General features: G+C 40.9%; 1 protein-coding gene across 1 annotated transcript in view; it reads right to left on the reverse strand.

Annotated features, from left to right (window-relative positions):
- Positions 1-20,320, reverse strand: part of SHQ1 (SHQ1, H/ACA ribonucleoprotein assembly factor) — an 89,981-nt gene that overhangs the window by 27,071 nt on the left and 42,590 nt on the right. Inside the window, 1 exon segment of the mRNA XM_059937710.1 lies at positions 9,602-9,722. Within this exon segment, the coding sequence (XP_059793693.1) occupies positions 9,602-9,722 (121 nt within the window).

The following is a 20,320-nucleotide window of genomic DNA, read 5'->3' on the forward strand; positions in this document are numbered from 1 at the left end:
AAAGCCCGTGCTCCGCAACAAGAGAAGCCACCGCAATGAGAAGCCCGCGCACTGCAACGGAAGAGTAGCCCCTGCTCGCCGCAACTAGAGAAAGTCCACACGCAGCAATGAAGACCCAATGCAGCCAAAAATAAATAAATAAAAAATTTTAAAAATTGCTGAAATCTATACACTTAAAATACACTCTGTCAAATTCCTCCAATGCTCTGTTAATATCTATATTTTGAAAGATAAAAACTATCCTTGGAAAGCTGTTTAAACTGAGAAAGCAAATAATCAATGATAAAATTATCTACAATTAACATCATACATCACTTACAATCTACGAATATACCTCAAGGAGGCCCTTTTCCCACCCATGGCACAACAGTACTCTCTAAAGCTCTACTTATAATTTTCCCAGCTTCTATTTATTCAGGAAAAGTAGTCAGAGCAGGAAATGGGACCAGTCAAATGATCACAATCAATCTCATCACCTTCATAACATGCTGTGAATGTAATTAATCTTCTATTTGTTTAGGGGACTTCACACCCCTTACATTAAGGCAGCAACTCCCGGCTGGCTTCAGTTGAGATAATTATGTTATAACAAGGATTGGGTTTCAGTCATATTTGGCAGAAGAAAAAGGAAATTGTACTTGAAGTTGTCAGTTTCTTTAAAAAGCTTTCTTGTGACTCCATTCAAAGGACGCTCTTGACAAAGCTCTCCTTAAACAGAGCACTTTCTAAGTAAGATAACCACACATATGCCACATTAATCAATGTAAGCCTCTTCTCTGAGTGAGACGTGAAGAGCATCCGGGCGCAAGGAAAATTCTATCTGAAGCAGAGAAGACGGGTTCACAAAGCCTGGCTACATCAATTCCCACCTGAACTCACTTGATCGTGCCAGTCTCCTCCACCGAGAATCCTCCCAAGACCTGTGACGTGCAGAAGTACATTAGAACAGGGAGGTGAAGGAAAATACCAATTTGCTCACATAGTAGCTAATTACACTCTGTGAAAAGCCAGGGCTCCAGCAAGCCAAAACCAAGGATTTAAGAAGCCTGGAGCCAAGTATCTGGAAACAAAACGAGTGAGGACAGAGACAAAAACCAAACACAGCCACCCAGCCGTAGTCCTTGAATGGCCTGACACATACAAGCCTCCCTGTACAGATAAATGCCCTCACTTTCCAGTCTGGGAGCTGCCCAGTCATCCCTGCAAGTCTGTATCTTTTTTATAAGAACTTGTATTCACACTTTCTCCTCTAATGTCTACCACCTTTAGGAAATTAATACGAAAATATAAAGCCTTGCTCACTTTATTTGTACAAACCTTCTTCTATTTTTATTAATATAGCAAAATCACAATGCCCACAGTACAGGTAGAAGTAAAAATGATAAATGAATTATGCTTCCAAATTTCTAAGCATTCTCCCATCTGCCAAACCTATTTTTTTCAAGGTCTAGATTAGAATGTTTGTATGTAGTAAGCCCCTCAGGCATCTTAATATATCTCAATAATATTTCATTGCCTTTCAATAGCATTTAAGCTCTTGGAAAAACAAAATGTGCAAGAAATGGAGCTTTACTGATTTGAGTTCCAGTTCTTGGTAAAAAACAAAACAAAGTGTGGTATCCTAAAATAGGAAAAGGACATTAGGTAAAAACTAGGAAAAGCTAAATGAATCTATGGATTTGAGCTAATAATAATGTATCAATAACGTTTCATTAATTGTAACAAATTACCATACCAATGTAAGAAGTTAATAATAGGGGAAACTGAATGTGGCATATCTGGGAACTCTCTGTACCACCTTCACAATTTTTCTGTAAATCTACAACTATTCTAAAATTTAAAAGGTCACCTTAAAAATAAAAACAAGGATAGATATTACACATTAAAAAAAACCAAACAAACAACAAGTAAAACAACAACAAAAAGCTCCACAAAACCTGAACATTCAGATAAAGAATTCTTTGGCTAGTTTTCTCAATGTGTACAGTTACGTGGAGCATTCATATCTTTACAAAGGTTTATTTTGTCCTGAAATCTTTAGGAACATTCGTCATCTCATGATTTATTGGCACATTTCTCGTTAGAGAAGTCTAATGAAGAGCAGCAGTCCCCAGTGGGCACTGCTGAACTACCGGTGATAAGGTGAAGAACCATTAAGTAAATCCTTTCTATATGAAACCGCACTGACGGGCTACGGCGAATGGATATCGGCATGTACTAATCTTTTCTTATGGAGATAAACCCCACTCCCGTCCAGGACGAATTTGTGGATTTAATTAAAAATAAACAGTAAAACTGAGGAGCAACCTGACAGGCCCGAATAAGCACCTTACCAAGAATGATTTCAATTCAAGGGAGGTTTAACTTGCTTGAAATTCTGCACAATTGTTTCTTGAAATTTCTACATGCTAATCATTAGCAGCTAATGTAACCCTTAATGTTGTACCATTTGTCAGAGAAGTAACTTCCCCTGCAGAAGTGAAACCACCTAGAGTGCCTGATGATCATCTGGTATGCCTGAATTGAACAGCCCTCTGAAATCAGCCTCAGCACTATATTTTATTATTAGTATCAGTGACACAGGCAGTGGTAGGTGTCAGGGCTCGCCCTTAGCTATGGCTCAGAATGGTGTCATGGAATTCCAGCAGCATCCTCTTAAGGGGTCCACATGCCCCACAGGCACCCTGCTCTGAGAAAGGCCACTCACTGGTGACAAAGTAGGCCCTGGGACCATGTGTGTACCACTTTAGGGGGCACCCCCACTCCACGCCCTCTGTGACCAAGGCAACTAGACCAGGAAAAAACACGGACCCATGCTGGGCCAACCACATTCTCCCTCCCTTGGAATCATAAACAAGGGACTCTAGTCCATCTCTACTGAAACTAGGCACATGGAAACTCAGAGCTGTAGAAGAGCCATTCTCCTCCGCGTGCATCAAAGGGAGAAGAGCAGCAGGGACTTGCAGAAATAAGCAACTCGAGGGACCACATGTCACCAGAAAGTAAGCCAACCCCACACTTCGTGCCTTGAGCTCATGGGGCCCAGCTGTACTCAGCACCTGGGTCTCAGAAGATAACCTGTAGCCTCCTAATAAAGTCCCCATTTTTACTATAAAAGTCCGATTGGGTTTCTCATATGTAACCAAGTGATTTTTTTTTTTTAATTTATTTTTGGCTGTGTCGGGTCTTTGTTGCTGCGCGCGGGCTTTCTCTAGCTGCAGCGAGAGGGGGCTACTCTTCGTTGTGGTGCACGGGTTTCTCATTGTGGTGGCTTCTCTTGCCGCGGAGCACGGACTCTAGGTGCGCGGGTTTCAGTAGGTGTGGCACGTGGGTTCAGTAGTTGTGGCTCACGGGCTCCAGAGCACAGGCTCAGTAGCTGTGGCGCACGGGCTTAGTTGCTCCGCGGCATGTGGGATCCTCCTGGACCAGGGCTCAAATCCATGTCCCCTGCATTGGCAGGCGGACTCTTAACCACTGTGCCACCAGGGAAGCCCACCAAGTGATTTCTAAGTCAAAAATACCACGACAGTCTCCAGCACACCGAAGGGAGAAATAAGCGTTTCAGATCTGGCCCTGTTACTAAAACATCATGACCTCAGGCTAACTGCAGACTCTCTTATTTAATAATAAAGGGAAACTAAAGGACAGATAAAACTGTGATCCAAATGCTAAAACGCCTCACGTCCATTCTTGCCCTTCTAAGCCACTGGAGCTACAACCAGGAAATGTGTTCTCCACGTTGCTTACATGTTTGACTTGTCTACTCCTCTGCATGATGCTATTTTCCCAGCCTGGAATGCATCCACTCCTGATTATTATTATACTCATATGTGTAACAGTACTGTACAACCAGATACCATTTTTTATGTTTTGCTATTAATTCATATCCCTTCTTTGTCCAACTCTTCTCTATACATCTTTTCCAGCTGTGATCCAAATGTTCCCGACTCTTTCTTTATGGATACTCCTTAGAGACCTCAAATCAACATTTCTAAAACTGAACTCCTCGTCTTCCCTCCCTCTCACTTCTCTTCCAACCTACCCCCTCCAGTATGATTTAATTTCTGCAAATGCACCTCCGACGGCCCAGTTAACTGGCCCAAGTCAAAATCCAGACGTCATCTTTGACTGCCCCCCTTCTCACTCTCCCCTGAGATCCAATCCTTATTCAGTCCTGTCTCATCTACCCATTAAACCTGACCACTAGTCTCCTTCCCCACTCTCACTGCTCTGGCTCAGGCTACAGCTGCCTTTTGCCTGGATCACTCACCTCCTAACTAGCCTTTCAGCCTTGAGTCTGAGCTCTGCCCTCACCCCAATTCATTCCCCACAATGTAACCTGATGGATCTTCCCAGAATCTAAATCTCACTGTGTCGCTCACACAGACACTCCATCGCTTAAACTCTTCAGCTGCTCCACACTCTCCCAGGACAAACCTCAAACATCTTCATGTGGCCAAGGATCTACAAGAACTCTCCAGCCTCATTTCTTTCCTCTCATTTCTGTACCAAGATCCAACCGTTCTGAGCTTTCAAGCTCTTTAAAAGGGCCACATTCCTCTGTCCCTGTTGTCTGAAATGCCCTCCACCCCTGCTTCCCCATCTGCATCCGACCACCCCTTCCTGACCTTTCGGCTCTCAGCTTCAACTCTTCCTTCCGGAAGTGGCTTCCTATACCCCAGGACTAGGCACATGGCCTCCTAGGTGCTCGCATAGCACCCATTACTTCCCCACTGCAGCTGCTGCTATCAGGCTACGGCATAACATTTTCCTCCTATCTACGTTCCCCAGAAGAAGAGCAGCTTCAAGGTGTTGTGTCCCTTGTTCACCGGAGTATCCCCACCACCTATCTCAGTACCTGGCATAGAGTAGGGCTCAATAATTAGTGGTGGAAAAAATAAAACAATTCCGTTTCTACATTCAGTGCTGATGTTTTACCTCTGCATATGAGTGACCCCCACTCCCACGGCTTTTGACAGATAAACCAGGAACAAGAGAAAGCCAAAAGGAAGAGATCTACACTGTTCTCAGGAACATAACCCTATCCCCCACCAAAGCACATACACAGAGGAAGCAAAGCAGTATGAAGCAACGATAAGGTCCTAAGTTTTCTAAAATTTTAAGATTTCAGTACAGAAATGGCTCGGGTTTGTTCACAATTGAGGAAACTGAGGTCCAGGATTTATCAAATAAAACAAAACTATTAGGTGATGGAGTTGTTTCCCTCTACAAACTTTGCACATTAGTGTCCAAAGGGTTGCAAAGTAAGATTTCATTTTGGGGGGGGCGGGGGGAAGAATGCGAAAAAGCAGTGAAAAAACAAATGCACGGAGAGTATTAATCACAGTAAACCATCTATCAGTTCAATGTAAAAAGGTTCAGTGTTTCAAAGACATACATTTTCTTTTTCCCCCATAAGTACCTACCTTAAAAAACTACACTAGAGAACACAAAGATACAGAACCTTCATGACAAGCTCAGACTTGTACTAAGGTTAGCTGGGATTTTAGATCTTAATTTCTTTTAAAAAAAAATTGACAACCAAAAATTTTCCACGCAGCAAAACAAAATAACACCATATTCTATCCCATGTCATTTCAAATTACACCATGCATTAAAACCATAAAGTATCAAGTTTTCTTCAGTGGGTGTGCACTTCTTGTATAATGAGGAACCAATTAGTTATTTTTTAAAAATACTATGCTATGGATATTATGCTATAAAGGAAAATGATTTACAGGGTACTATTATAAGTATTAAACACGTTACAGGACTTCCCTGGTGGCGCAGTGGTTAAGAATCTGCCTGCCAATGCAGGGGACACGGGTTCGAGCCCTGGTCCGGGAAGATCCCACATGCCACGGAGCAACTAAGGCCGTGCGCCACAATTACTGGGCCTGCGCTCTAGAGCCCGTGAGCCACAACTACTGAAGCCCATGCGCCTAGAGCCCGTGCTCCGCAACAAGAGAAGCCACCGCAATGAGAAGCCCGCGCACCGCAACGAAGAGTAGCCCCTGCTCGCCGCAACTAGAGAAAGCCCGCGTGCAGCAACAAAGACCCAACACAGCCAAAAATAAATAAATAAATAAATAAATAAATAAACACGTTACAAAATGATATGTGCAGTATTATTTCCACTGGTTTAAAAATGCACTGGAGGGCTTCCCTGGTGGCGCAGTGGTTAAGAATCTGCCTGCCAATGCAGGGGACACGGGTTCGAGCCCTGGTCTGGGAAGATCCCGCATGCCGCGGAGCGACTGGGCCCGTGAGCCACAACTACGGAGCCTGCGCGTCTGGAGCCTGTGCTCCGCAACAAGAGAGGCCGCGACAGAGAGAGGCCCACGCACCGCAATGAAGAGTGGCCCCCGCTCGCCGCAACTGGAGAAAGCCCTCACACAGAAACGAAGACCCAACACAGCCAAAAATAAATATAAATAAATAAATTAATTAAAGAAACGTTTAAAAAAAAATGCACTGGAAAATAGAGAAAATACTAAAATACTAACACTGGGTGCATTAGATGAAGTGATGGAGTGACTTGCTAAGGTCTTACGGTCCATGAGACGCAGGACTGGAACATATTTTACAGGACAAGCTTTTCCACCCCAGCTTAAACCAAAGGGTGTAAAACGCTAAACTTTCAGTAGGTCAGAACTACCAATGCTACTGGTGAGTGCAGCCCACCGGAAAAGAAATGAGGGGAAGGGTGAAGTCTTTTATTGAATGTAGCTAAAAATGTCAATAAAAGTAAGTTAGAGCTAATTTACAGTTTGGTTCAAAAAGAAAAAAATGAAATGCTCCTTCAACTGGCTCTACTAGATACCATTCAATTCAACTAAAATTTACTGTGTTCACAAGGGACTGTAATGGGCCCAGATAGGTGCTCATTCACATGGACTTTAAAATTTTAGAGGGAGAAAGAGGTATGCCCAATGTGAGGCAGACAGGACACGTGCCTAAGTGATCTCTAAACCAAGTGCTATGGGAATATCCCGGAGGAAGACAGATAAATCCTTAATCCCTCTTCCTATAGGAAAAGCGCTCTACAGGGAGGGCTCCCCGCACACCGCCTCCCCCCGCCCCCCATACCATGGGCAAAGACAACGGCTTGTCTAGGTGGTATATCTGGAAAAACATGAAATCTGGAGCCAGAAGACCTGAGACTATCACAGACCTATCTCTTATAAGCTATATGACCTCAAGCAAACCACTCTGCATGCTGCCACCCAGGTCGTATTTGCTGCAGGGGCCACCCACCACACTCGAAACTTCCAATGAAGCTTACAGCAAAGGATGGCAGGAAGCGTTTCTTTTCAGAAAAATAATGTGCAGAGTCCATAACTCAAAAATGCAGGAGCTTCAGTTTTTAAGCTCTGCAAATGTGCTCTACAAGACACATATCACAAGGAAAACTAATTACGAAGCACTAAAGCAAAACTTACCACAGTTGTTGCCCTAACTTCATTAATTCAGTGTAAGAATGACTTTGCTACCCATATTCCAGTAAGTTTTTGCCAAAGTAAATGTCTGACTGTAAAAATGGAACGCTAGTCAGGATTTAGCACTTGCCTGGTATTTCAAATAAAATTTCACATAGTCATTATTATTATAATCAAAAACATCAAAGAGAGACTAAGAAAAATGCAGAACTATTTTAATACATAAAAATAAGGTGCTAGATTTCACTAATAAACTGTATGGGAAAGAAATAAAATAGAAGGTGAAAAGTAAGGAAGAAATTAATTATGGAAATTATGGACATTCACCACAGTATTATTAATTCAGAGCCAAGAAAGTTCACAGTAAAGATGATACTGGGAAGTTCAATTATGCTGTGCTTGAAAAATTAAGAATAAAATTAGAAAATTTAATTAAAATTAGGTTCTCTTACTTCAAGGGGGAGGGGAAAACAGCTGGGCTAGACTAGAGTTAAAACTTAACACACAAAGTGAAAACGACACTGCTTATTTAGGGATAGGAAAGTTACAGTCTAATTGGTAAAGGTGAAAAATTTTTTTCCAAAGTCATTTGAAGAGTTCCTGCTGGTTTCTCTCTTCTACCTTGCTCGCAATACATTAACATCTTTTTAAAAATTACTATTATCATAACAATGACTAGAAACCTAAGAATGTCGTTTCATTTCCTGCAACTTAAAACCTAGGGAAAAAAATTTTCCTAAGTGAAAAAAAGTCCTATTAATCCCCACATCAACTTGAGGGCGTATACCCTTCTAGTTCAATGAAATACGATCTTCTCCCTAGTCAATAAAGAATGCCACAAAGAGAGCAAGGAGGCACTCACAGAAATGGGATCCTAGCACAAACGTCGATGCTCATTACATGCTTATAAAATCCTCACCCTGAAAGAAAAAAGAAAAACCTAAACCCTCACAAATAGGCTATTTCAATTTAATTTTATTATGAAAACAACAGGAAATGGCAGCAGGGTACTCGATAAGCTCAATTAGCAGGAGGATCAAATGAAGTGATGACATACCATCATGACCTCAGGGGTTAAAGATGCAATTTTCCATCTGGTGAAATCTAGATTTCCAACTCGAATGCTGACACCACCTGCTGTATGTTATTGGCGATATCTTGAGCAGTCCCTAAGCATTTTGCTTACAACAGGTAGAGCCTCAAGTTTTTTTCTTATTTCACTCTGCAATATAATTTCTTCCCCATGAACAGAAATCAAAAATAAATTCTATATAATGGTTCACTCAAAACAGGTATTAAATGCCATCCTAAAGCATTCATTTACCAATCACACTAACAGTAAAAATATCATGATCATTTTTCTTCTAAGTCACAAATGATGTTGTGCCATCTTTTTCTATAGCACCTAAGAATTATTCCAATCAAAGGCTCTCTTTGTATGTTCTCCATTAACAGTCTCTTGCTACTAAAATAGATATTTTGGGCACATCTGATAAGAATCAGGTCTATAGAACACCCTTCACAGAATGAAAATTCACTGCATTTTTAAACTTGATATGCTTCCTTGAGTGAGGCAATGGCAAACAATTAAAAAATTTTTTACATACCAAGTTCAAGGAGGCCATTTGTAAATGTTCAGACCCTTAGATGCATTTTATTAGGCTCTGAAGACTTTCGTTCTTCTACTCTGAATAAAGGATTCCGTAAGCCAGTGATTAACCAAAGAGGGCACAGCTCTCGTTGTGATTAGATTTGATTAGGTTTGTATCCTGTGATGTTTACACATATGCCTGCACACACACTCACATTCACACCCCACTGTAATTAAACCACAGACACAGGTTCAGATAGACCCATCTTGAGATTTCACTGAGGACAGTCAATAGCATAACAATGAAGAGTCACAACTGTCGGTTTTAACGCATATTTTCCAGGCGGTACCAATTTTTTTCTAGGAAAATTAACCTTTTTGTCATCTGCACCTCCTCTCTAAGCAACTTCACCAAGTTCCCCGTGCTGACCCAGGACTTCTCAAGTGTTTGGCAGCTGTACGGGTTTGTCCCTGATTAAAACTTATCCTCCAGGTTATTTCATTTTCTTCCTCCCGGGTAAGCAGGTGTTCCGGAAATGGGAGCATGTAAAATTCGTAACTGAAAACTTACTTGGCTTTCTGAATCCACACACAGTAGTCTGAGATGTAGAGATCGTTTAGAATGTAAGCTGGGTCATTTTCCTGAAAAATTTTGTGAATGTCCAGTAGACACTTTAAAACTGCACTTTTACCTGAAGGAAATTGAAAAAAAATCAAATCATCCTCAAGGAAAAACATCTGATTTTTTTTTTAACTGAGAAATTCACACACTGAGGGGTAATATATTTATAGCAGCTCAGAGTTTTAATCATTTTTTGAATATTTTTCACATTCTTTTATTGCAAGAAATCGTATCAGTACTATTAAGTCCAAACCTCTTTATTCCTTTCCTTAAGAATTACGAAAAAATCTTTATACTCCATTGTTAGAGCTGATTAATTCTGGTTACCTTAAAAATAACATAAAACATGAGTAGGTACATTAAATGACAGGGAGAGAAGTTTCCTAAGTAAATGAGTATTTAAATGCATCATAACTTTAATTAGATAATGTTCTTCTAATTCAAGCTTTCAAAATACCATGGAAAATTATATTTTAGTTTTCAAATGTCTCTATTTCTTACATCAACATTTTTTGTCAAGGAATTATCTAGTACGAACTTAAATTTTTTCACCTTGAAGAACTGAAGAAAACTCAGACTGAAAACTAAAATATCATAGCCCTACTTCAAAAACAAGCTGACAAAATCACTTGGAAAAAAAGCCATCAAATACTGAAGTCTTGTTCAACCTAATTACTTCCTCCTGGTTGTTAAATGAACCTAATTTTAATCCAAACCCAAGCCTACAAAAGGAATCGCACAACTCAACAACAATTCCCTAGGTGCTCCAAACTTCAAGACAGTCCCTGAAATTTATTAACCATAAGGCAAATTACTAAATCTACAATAGTACCACTTCCTCAGATCTGTGAAATACGGCATTTTCAGTTTCACTGTTTTATTCTTATCGTTATAGTCCTAAAACGTGAAAATACTGTATATTGATTTCGTGAAGACACTGGATGTGCTTTCATCGACATTTCCCACTTGACTTTTAGATATGATAAAAGGATCATGAGCTACCTAATGACATCGCAAGATGCCAAAATTGCTGCCACTAAATTTTTAACACAATTAACACTAGAAAGTGAGCTTCATAAGAGCAGGGACTTCTGTTTTATTTAGTCATTAATCCCCAATACCTAGAACAGAACCTTGTAGCAGTACATTTTTAATTTAAGTATTTTAAGGATGAATGAATGAATGACACAGTAATCACCTGCTTAAACCCTCACAATGTCTTCCATCCCCTAGCCTCACACATCAAGCCCTGACGATTTTTCTCTGCAAATGCCTCTTGTAGCTGCCCTTTCCCCACCACTCCCCGACCACCCATCCTCACTCATGCCAAGGTTATAAATTCTTCCGCGTCCCTCGGACTCTCTCCCGCCGAGCCCTCTGACATGCATTTTGATGCACTGCTTTCATCAAGGGCCCTCCCTGCGCTTGCTTTCAAGGCCCTGTGGACTTGTCTGTGGCCCATTGCTCAACTGCTTCCCCACACCTGGAAGGCCTTTTCCTCTCTGTTGCACCTAGCGGGATCCTAGCCTGCCTTCACGGCCCAGCTCAAGTCTTCATCCGGCAGGAAGCCCAGACTGACTACCCTAATCGTCAGAGCTCTTACTAAACCCTGCAAAGGAGAGAAGTGGAAAGGAAACTTGGCTGATTCTCCTCATAACCTCCTTTGCTCACTTCACAGAAGGAGAAACTGAGGCTCAAGGACTGTTAAGATACAGTGCCATTGAGTGGAGGGCCCAGGATCCAAATTCTGAATTTACTGGCTCCAGAAGCTACCCGCTATGCTACCCATGTGTTCTTGGGCCATTCGGTCTACATCACGTTTTTATTATTTGAGTTAAGCAGGTAGTAAGTTCAAAACAGGGGCCATGTTTTTTCAAAAATTTTCACTATGTGGCTTCCTCATACGCAGAGGGGAGGAATGTCAATAAACGCTCCATTGCTCAATGGGTTAAAAGAAATACTTAGAAGGCCTAAAACTACACTTGGTTAAGTCAAGGTCTTTGTGTCTTATCAAAGTGGCCCAGGGCAACTACATCTAATGATGAGTGGGGATCCCCCCAACCCCCCCAGGCCTAGAAGGCAGAGTCTGATGACAGGAGGAGAGAATACAATCAAAACTCACAAAATGATGAAACCAAGTTAGCCGTGTTATCCAAACAGAAAAGAATCAAGGGAGAACTAACTAAACTGTGAGAATTTTTGGAACAGTTCAAATTGCAACAGAGAAAAAATATCAGGGCAAGCATATGCCCATTTCTTACTTTCTCTCTCTCTCACTTGTTTGTGGGGAGGGGGATGGGGGGATTTATGACAACTACTAACTTAAAGTTTTAAAAGTCAGCCATAGGTCTTTACCCAAAAAATAAACTATTCACTTGAAGCTTGTATAAGCTCCTCTACAGCGCGATGCCCCTGAATACTGCCTCGCGAGGACATGCCTTACTAACAGAAGCGCGTTAATAGAAAATGCAGGACTTGGAGCTAGGCCTCACAGCAAATAATTCAGTAAGTGAAGAAAAGGGGTAGGTATGCCAGCTTGGAGGGCGGTGTGAAAAGGAGCAGAGTGGGACTTAAAACAGGGTAGGCTGGGGGCACAACAGAAAAAGACCATTTAGGTGTAGCAGATGGTTCCAGGAGAAGAACAAAGGGAGTACACGGGCGAGCTTGGGAGAAGCCAGGCTGTGACAAAGAGGAGGAGATGAAGGCAATCAGGCAGGACTGCGGGGACGACACCTAAAGGCAGGTGTGCGCAGCAGCGACAGAAGACCCTACACGCCAGAGAGTTTTCTGAAAAGGAGTGTGGAATTAAGGTCACATATTTAATGAGAACCCATTGCAACCGTTACCTAATGAAATTAGAGGAGCTCTTTTCTATTGACACTTGCTAGATGGGATGCTGCCCGGTTCATGAATCACTGAATAAAGCCAATTAAATCTTCAAATTAAAAAAAAAATGTCCCAGTTTCGTTTTGCAGACATGCCTAAAGTGAGGTTGTCCCTTGCTAAGGGCCACAGGCAAGTTGAAATCTTCCAGTTATCACAAAATAACAACAACAATAATAATAGCAACACCCAAAGTAATCAATTTTTAAAATTTAAAGCGAAGCTGCATTGTACTTACATGTGTTGATCCCTATTTTCTTAAAACAAACAAACAAAAAGACAAATACACGTGGAAAAAACCCTTAAACATCAGTACCCCCAAATGATATTAATAGTATTCGTCTCTACGGTCACTGAACAAATGTGTGAGCACCTAAGGTGTGCCAGGCACTGTTTCACACATGGGATTACAGTTATTCTTCTTTAGGCTTTCCCCTATTTTCAAAATTCTCCACAATAAACATTTATTTATTTAACAGAAAGTCAGACATTCCTGACTACATAGCTAACCCTTGAAACACTGACAAAGAATGTTAAAATTTTTAAATTCCTATTTCAATCTTCTTTACCTTGTATTTTTGCACAACTGAGAAGCAAGATTTAGATCAGGTGATTCTAGAAAATCACATGCGAGGCAGTTTTGAAAGAGAAAGTTACACATTCTTCAAAAGCTTGTGTTTTCATTCTCAAACTATTTTCACAGTGTGCTATGTGACAAATAAGGTAAAAGAAAACTAGGCTCCCGGCAGCTGACACTCTAGAACAAAAAGTACATTAAAACCATCCTGCCCCCAACATTGTGTACTGTTACCCCAAGGCCATACTTGACCTCGTGTGTTCCCACTAAATCACCTTAGATGATTACAGCATCAATAGATGATTACATTACAGCCAAGAAGCTCAGGAAGCATGCAGCTTCTTTTTTTTTTTTATTTTTTTAACATCTCTCTTGCACTGACTGCTCCTTCTCTCAGGTTGCCAACCACTTATCCAACAGCTATCAGCAAAGAAAAGAGCTGGCCCTCCTCCAGGCTGTCACACAGCCAGTGGTTAGAAGGGGACTCAGTGTACCTGCCTCCTTGTGGGGCTTTATCCAGTCATGGGCTCATCACACATCCTATGCGCCTAAAAAACTGCTCAGGCCTAAATCCGAGAGAATCATTTCTGCTCAAAGGCACTGCAGGAAAGTGACCGTTTTTTGCCAGCTCACTGCCTGGTCCAGAGCAGGAAAAAGCAGGTACCTTGCACAGTAACCATGGTAACTATTTTCACCACAGAGATGCAATAACAGGCCTCTCCAAAGAGTTAGGGATTCTCTATGCTCAATCTCGTCCTCATTGAAGCCAACCCTATCCATGGAGCAAAGACTTCTGACACCAAGATCTCTCCAAGAGAGTCTAAAACCAGTGAAGGCAGTTTAAAACTAGTAACCTGGCATATAAATAACAAGTGCCATGAATGTTTTACCTCAGGGAAAATGACTGTCTAATGACAACAGAGAAACATAATAACAACATAAAAAAAAAAAAGGATGATAGTAGCAAGCAGGTAGGCAGTAAACAGTATTTAACACAGTCTCTGGCTACGCATTCTCCAGCTTTTCTTTAAAGGGAACGTAAACTAAGAACAATGTGCTTTCCTGTTCTGGACAGATGCGGCATCTCAAGTTAATATATCTTAAACCAGAGACAAGATTGAGCTGTTCTAAATTAGAATCCACTGGCTATTTGAAATCTTCCTATTAGCCGACGAGGTTTGGCCATAATCGCTCACTAACAGACCAGCTCATGGTTGAAGGCTCTTAAGAAATGGCTCCCATCTCTAGGAGATTAAAAGGATAGTGGATGTTTTCACTGGCTAAAAGCCAGCATAGAAAAAAATATATATAAACTGCTAACTCTGTATAGCAAGAGCTGAATTTCTTTTCAACTCTTGGTACATTATAGCAATGATATGGCTGTGGTTTTCAGGGTATCTATTTCTGTCCTTGAAAGTTTGAGCCATACAAGACAAGAAGCCAAAAAGAGTAAAGGAAAAAGAGGTGGTTATTCAAAACACCTGGAGGAAAGCACTGCTTGGTCTTCATTTGTAAAATCATCTCAAAATGAAAGCCAACAGGGCTATCATCCTAAAATGCGTAACAGTAGATATCTGGCTAGAATTCTGGGATTTTTGATGACACCACATTATCAGAAGGGATAATTCATGAATTATTCTTAACATTAATTTTCAGAGATCATTTGACCATAAAAAGAGATGACAGAAGAACTCTGTCAAATTAATCCAAGTTAAGAGAATCGAAGTGTGGTAATTTGCTTCAATATCGGGCCCTGTTAGTAAGTAGCATAAAGTCCAGTCCCTAACAATTAACACAAACATGCGTTAAATTTAACTTTATGAAAGCTTCTCAGTCTGTTTAGTATTTTTATCCTCAACTTCCTCAGATGCCATTTAAGCTCTTACATTTTAGGGCTGTAATAAGAAACAAATACTAGAAGCCATGATAGTTGTTATTTTGAGCACAAATTCACAGCCCTAAATAAAATTTTAGATTCTTTTTTGTTATTAAAATTACATATACTATCTGTATAGCCACAAACAAAATCAATATGAAGCAAATATACACTTTGTAAGTGTTCCCTCTGCCTGGAATGCACAACCCTCAACCCAAACCTAACTTACCATCAAGTCTCAAAATGAGCATATACTTCCTTAGGAACTGGCTTCCCACCCGCCCGAACCCCAACCCCGACCCAAGCCAGTTTGAGTTGTTTCATAACACCTGCCACACTGTCCCTTACGGTAGTTAATAGCTACCCAATTCTGCTGCACCAAGTACTCTCCATACACTGCATCATTTAACCCTACTAAGGTTGGTGACCTCTTGCTCATTTCATACATGAGGAAACTGAGACTCAACGTAATGAAAGAGTTGGCCAAGATCACAGCTGGGAAGCAACAGTCAGGATGAAAATAGGTACGTCTGCCTCCCAGCCACTGCGTAATATATAGTGTCACTATTTATCACATTGTGTGGCAACCTCCTTGACAGGAAAGAACACGGCTTCTCATCTGTCTTCCCGGGTCTAGAACAATGTCTGGCAAACTATAGGATCCTGTTCAGTAAAGGCTGGCTGTTAATGTAGCCTGGCGCACACAGACCCTAAGTTTAAAAGCACCTGGTCAAATTGCTCAGTTAACACGTACTAGTTGTAACACCTTTGTGATCTGTACACTTAAGCCATGATGTCATGACAGATGTGGGCTATACAATGGGTTTGCCTCCCCTTTTTATTTCTATTCCCTGACAAGAAAAGGATGTAGCTGTGCCAACTTTCTTCTATCACCACACCATCAGAAGTTCAAATAATGAATTTAACCCAAGGCTGCTTTTTGCCTTTTCTGCTCTAACAATCCCTGCCAGATTTGCTGGTTTGAAAGGACAGCTTGGACAACCACTCTATCCTCCTCCTTAAGTCACCTGTCAAAGCAGTGGTTGTGTCAGTTTAGAAATACATGGCCGGATGTCATCAAAATTACCTAATGGCAGCATGACTAATTTTTCTTCAGACAGTTAAGAGTGAGGCATCCAAGTTCAAGGTAGAACATTAAAAAAAAAAAAATCCCATCTATACAGTAAGTATAAAAGTAGAAAGGTTAAGAAGTTGAACATGCATGGAAAAAAGCTCTTGGAACAGTTGCAATGTAGACCTGAATTTTTTTTTTAAAAAATCCATAAGCATCTAAAACTTCTTAATTCTGTGGATAAAATTTTGTTTCAACTATTCCACCTTATGAATACAGCATGTATCTCAATGCCTGGTAGCTCAATTTAAAATAAATTCTGTGCATTGCTGCTTTAATTAAGACTATTATACTTCATTTTCCCAGGAGCTATTACTTAATATGAAAAATTCTGACTTTTTTTTTGGAATTAGCTTAATTTCCAATTGGGAAAACTAAGACTGTACATGCAGTCAGAGAGAAGAAACATATAGGAAGAAAGACAACTGGATTCCTTAAATGGCTCATAAAGGGGAAAAACAAACCCAGTCCAACCAGACTCAGGAGTCCCTTTTGGTGATGAGAAATACTGGCCAGGTCAAGGTAAAAGGAAAAAAACCAAAGCCTTTCGACACCCTCACTGTATCACAGTTGAGAATGTCTGCTGATGGCTGAATGGTTTACATACTGGGAGAACTGAGTTACGCTTCTTTACATTTTAATCAGTGTACAGGAAATAGAATCTAGTAAAGACAATTACATATCTCTATCTACATGTAAGTTTAATTTATATTAAAAAGTTACATGAAAACTTTGATTATGAAATTAAGGTCTTAGAATTCTAGTCCCAAAATTCTGAAAGGCTAAGGAAAGATCATTAAAAAGCTACACATAAATAATCTTGTGCAGTTCTTAGTTAATTTCTTTACAAAGTAAAAACAACAATTATAACTCTTGCACTGTGGAACAGTTGTACAGCCCAGAATCTGCTTGCCCTTGGTGTCATTTCTTAGCTGTTTGGTACTTAATCTGAATCTGTTTCCACGTCTGTAAATGGAGAGGGGAAATTCTTCAGAACTGCTGTGGGAATTCAGCGAGACAAGGACACGTAAGCACTTTACAGATGACAAGGGAAGGAGGACATCAGGTCATATGGGATCAAGGGCCCCGGGACTCCCTTGACTAGCTCCTACCCTCCTACCTGCAAAGCACGTGCCCACATACTCCTTCTTCCTCCGCACCACTGCTGGCACCCCAGTCCAGACCCAGTACCTGTCCCCAAACTACTCGGCTTCAGCTGAGAATGGCGGTCTCCTCCATTTTCCACACCTCGAATCTCACCCCCTGCAATGACTCTACCCTTGGCGTTCCTGCCAGATCAATCTGACTCCATGGGCCTGTCACAGACCCCAACGCCAAACTCTGCAGTGATCCCTCACTAAATAAGACCTAGTCTCCTCAGAGAAAGACAAATCCTGTATGGTATCACTTATATGTGACATCTAAACAATACAACTAGTGAATACAACAAAAAAAAGACACACACTGACAGACAGAGAGAACAAACTAGTGGTTACCAGTGGGGAGAGGGAAGGGGCAGGGGCAAGATAGGGTAGGGGAGCAAGAAGTACAAACTATTAGGTATCAAATAAGCTACAAGGATATATTGTACAACACGGGGAATATGGCCAATATTTTTTAATAACTGTAAATGGAACGTAACCTTTAAAAATTATAAAAAAAAAAAAAACAAAACAGACCCAGTCTCCTTAAGAAGCACTGCAGGCTCTCCACCGTGCTCCGCAACACACCACTCCCGCCTCTTCCTTCAACTCCCCTCACAGCCCAGGCCTTCAGACAAAGCAGAATATTTGTCATTTCTTAATGTGTAACTCTTTTCTTTTCCTCTCCCTGATTTTCTTTACTTTCTGCTTTCTCAGGAAATACCTTCCTCCACTTCTTTTCTAAATCCTACACATTCTTGAACTAATCAGGGCCGTGCACCTCACGCATCAGGCTGTTTGCTTCTGCCCTGTCTAGCCCCTCCCCTCCCCCGTATCAAAAGCACCCTTTGGAGTCCGAGTGAGGTATGGTACTGGAATCCTGGGACTCGTCCCCTCCACCTGGACCAGGCTAAGCTGAGGAGGGGAGCAATACAAAAGCAAGTAGAAAGAGAGGTAAGGGATCTGGGTTTTGTTCTGTTTTGCTTTTTTAAGGTTCCTGGTCATAGTCACTTAAGAGAATGCAGGACCTCTACCTCCTTCCCCACCTCATCTTGGAACCCACACCAGGGTGAGACTGGGTCTCAAGCTGCGATGGAAGGAGCAGAGACCCGGTACAAGGCCTCACTGCAGCTGGAAACGGGCAGGACCAAGAGGGTGTGAGAAATCAGGCTGGCACTTAGCTTGCTTTAGAGTCGAAATCATAAACTGATGGCCCACACAGGCTGACCTGGGTGCCCAGACATGCCATGGCTCTTAAGAGTATCACATTAAATCTTCACATTATTGTTCACATTCAAACTTTTGAGCAATTTTATATTAAAGATCATGACTTTCTACTTCTTTTTAAGTCCCTAAAGGTGGCAACTCTACATATCCACATGGCAACAACAGGCTACTGATGGAGCGAGCATGTATGTCTCCAGTTCACACAGGCCTCATTGCTCCCATGTTTCTTCAACTCTGCCACCTTCATTCATTCGCCTGCTTGGCCAAGTAGGCATCTCTGTTTCTCCTAATGTTGAAGGACCTACTCTAACAGGAACGAACTAGCTCAGGTCTGTCTCATCCCGTGGGGAGGACGGAACAGCTGACAGGATCCCCTCCAATACTGGCTACTATCTGGAATGGAAGGCAGCCAAAGGCTTTGGCTCACTTGGAGAGGCTCCCCTCCAATCCCGTACACAGCTGACCCTTGAACAACGAAGGGATTAACCCGCATGGAACTTATAGGCAGCCTCTGTATCTGCAGTTCCACCCCATCCACAGATTCAACCAACCACGGACAGCGTAGCACTACAGTATTTCCTACTGAAAAAAATCCACCTAGGAGTGGACCTGCCCACGATCAAACCCACGTTGTTCGAGGGTCAACTTCATGTATACCTATAGCAAGGGGAGGCATATTTTTTCCCTAAAGAGCCAGAGGGTAAATATTTTGCCCTTGCAGGCCACATAATCTGTTGCAACTACTCAACTCTGCCATTGTATCACAAAAGCAGCCATAAACAATACCCAAGTGAAGGAGGGTGACTGTTCTCCAATAAAGCTTTATTTATGGGCACCAAAATTTGAAGTTCATATAATTTAAATGTGTCATGAAATACTATTTTCCTTTTGATTTTTTTTCAACATTTGAAGATGTAAAAAGCATTTATAACTCACAAGCCATACAGCACGGATTTGGCCTGTGGGTGGTAGTTAAGGTAATTTCTTTTTTTTTTTTTAAGGTATTTCCTTAAGGGATTTTTCTCCTTTGTATATTACAAATACTTATATTTTGTATACTATCTTTTGTCTTATCATTCCTGTTACACAATAAACTCAAGAGCCAAGATCAAGTCATATATAGTCTCATAACTCTTTGCTGATTCTCTTTTAATGCCTTGCACTGAGAAGGGATTTGACTTGTTTCTGTTGAATAAGTATCTGCTTGCTTGTTATTTTTCAGTATTAATTCCTATTTAAAGAAACCCTAACTCGCAAAAATAGGATTCTTCCATGATTTCCATTTAATATATAAAGTATTATTCAACTTACTTCATCTAGGTCTCAGTATCACCATGCAACAAGACTTTCACTCATGAGGGTAAATAAAATGTTTTCTCTTTGTTCTCCCAAATTTGTCTTAAATATATACATTTTCCTGCCTTTATCCGCTCACTTAAAGAAAGTAAACTTACAGTTACTTCCTTAAAAATTCAGATCAATAAAAAAAAAATCTCTAAACTGACTTTAGATTTATTAAAAGAGGCACTAACCATAGAAGTTTTTTTAAAAGCCATAATATCAAACCATGTAACTAACCTCCTGGGGGTTCTTTAACACCGCTCAGCTCAGAAACTGCAGAAATTAACAAAAAATCTTATAGAAATAGTACAGGAAATACAATGTAGATTTAAATTGGATATATGTATATATATATAGATATAGATATAGATATAGATATCTATACATATCTATACATACACACACATATATGTAAATATTTAAGAGATCAGCAGTGGATTTTGAGCCATCACCCACCCGTAAGATACTTTACGTGATTTTTTTGGAGCAG

Source organism: Balaenoptera ricei, chromosome 11 (genome assembly GCF_028023285.1).
Source record: "Balaenoptera ricei isolate mBalRic1 chromosome 11, mBalRic1.hap2, whole genome shotgun sequence".
Classification (NCBI taxonomy): domain Eukaryota; kingdom Metazoa; phylum Chordata; class Mammalia; order Artiodactyla; family Balaenopteridae; genus Balaenoptera; species Balaenoptera ricei.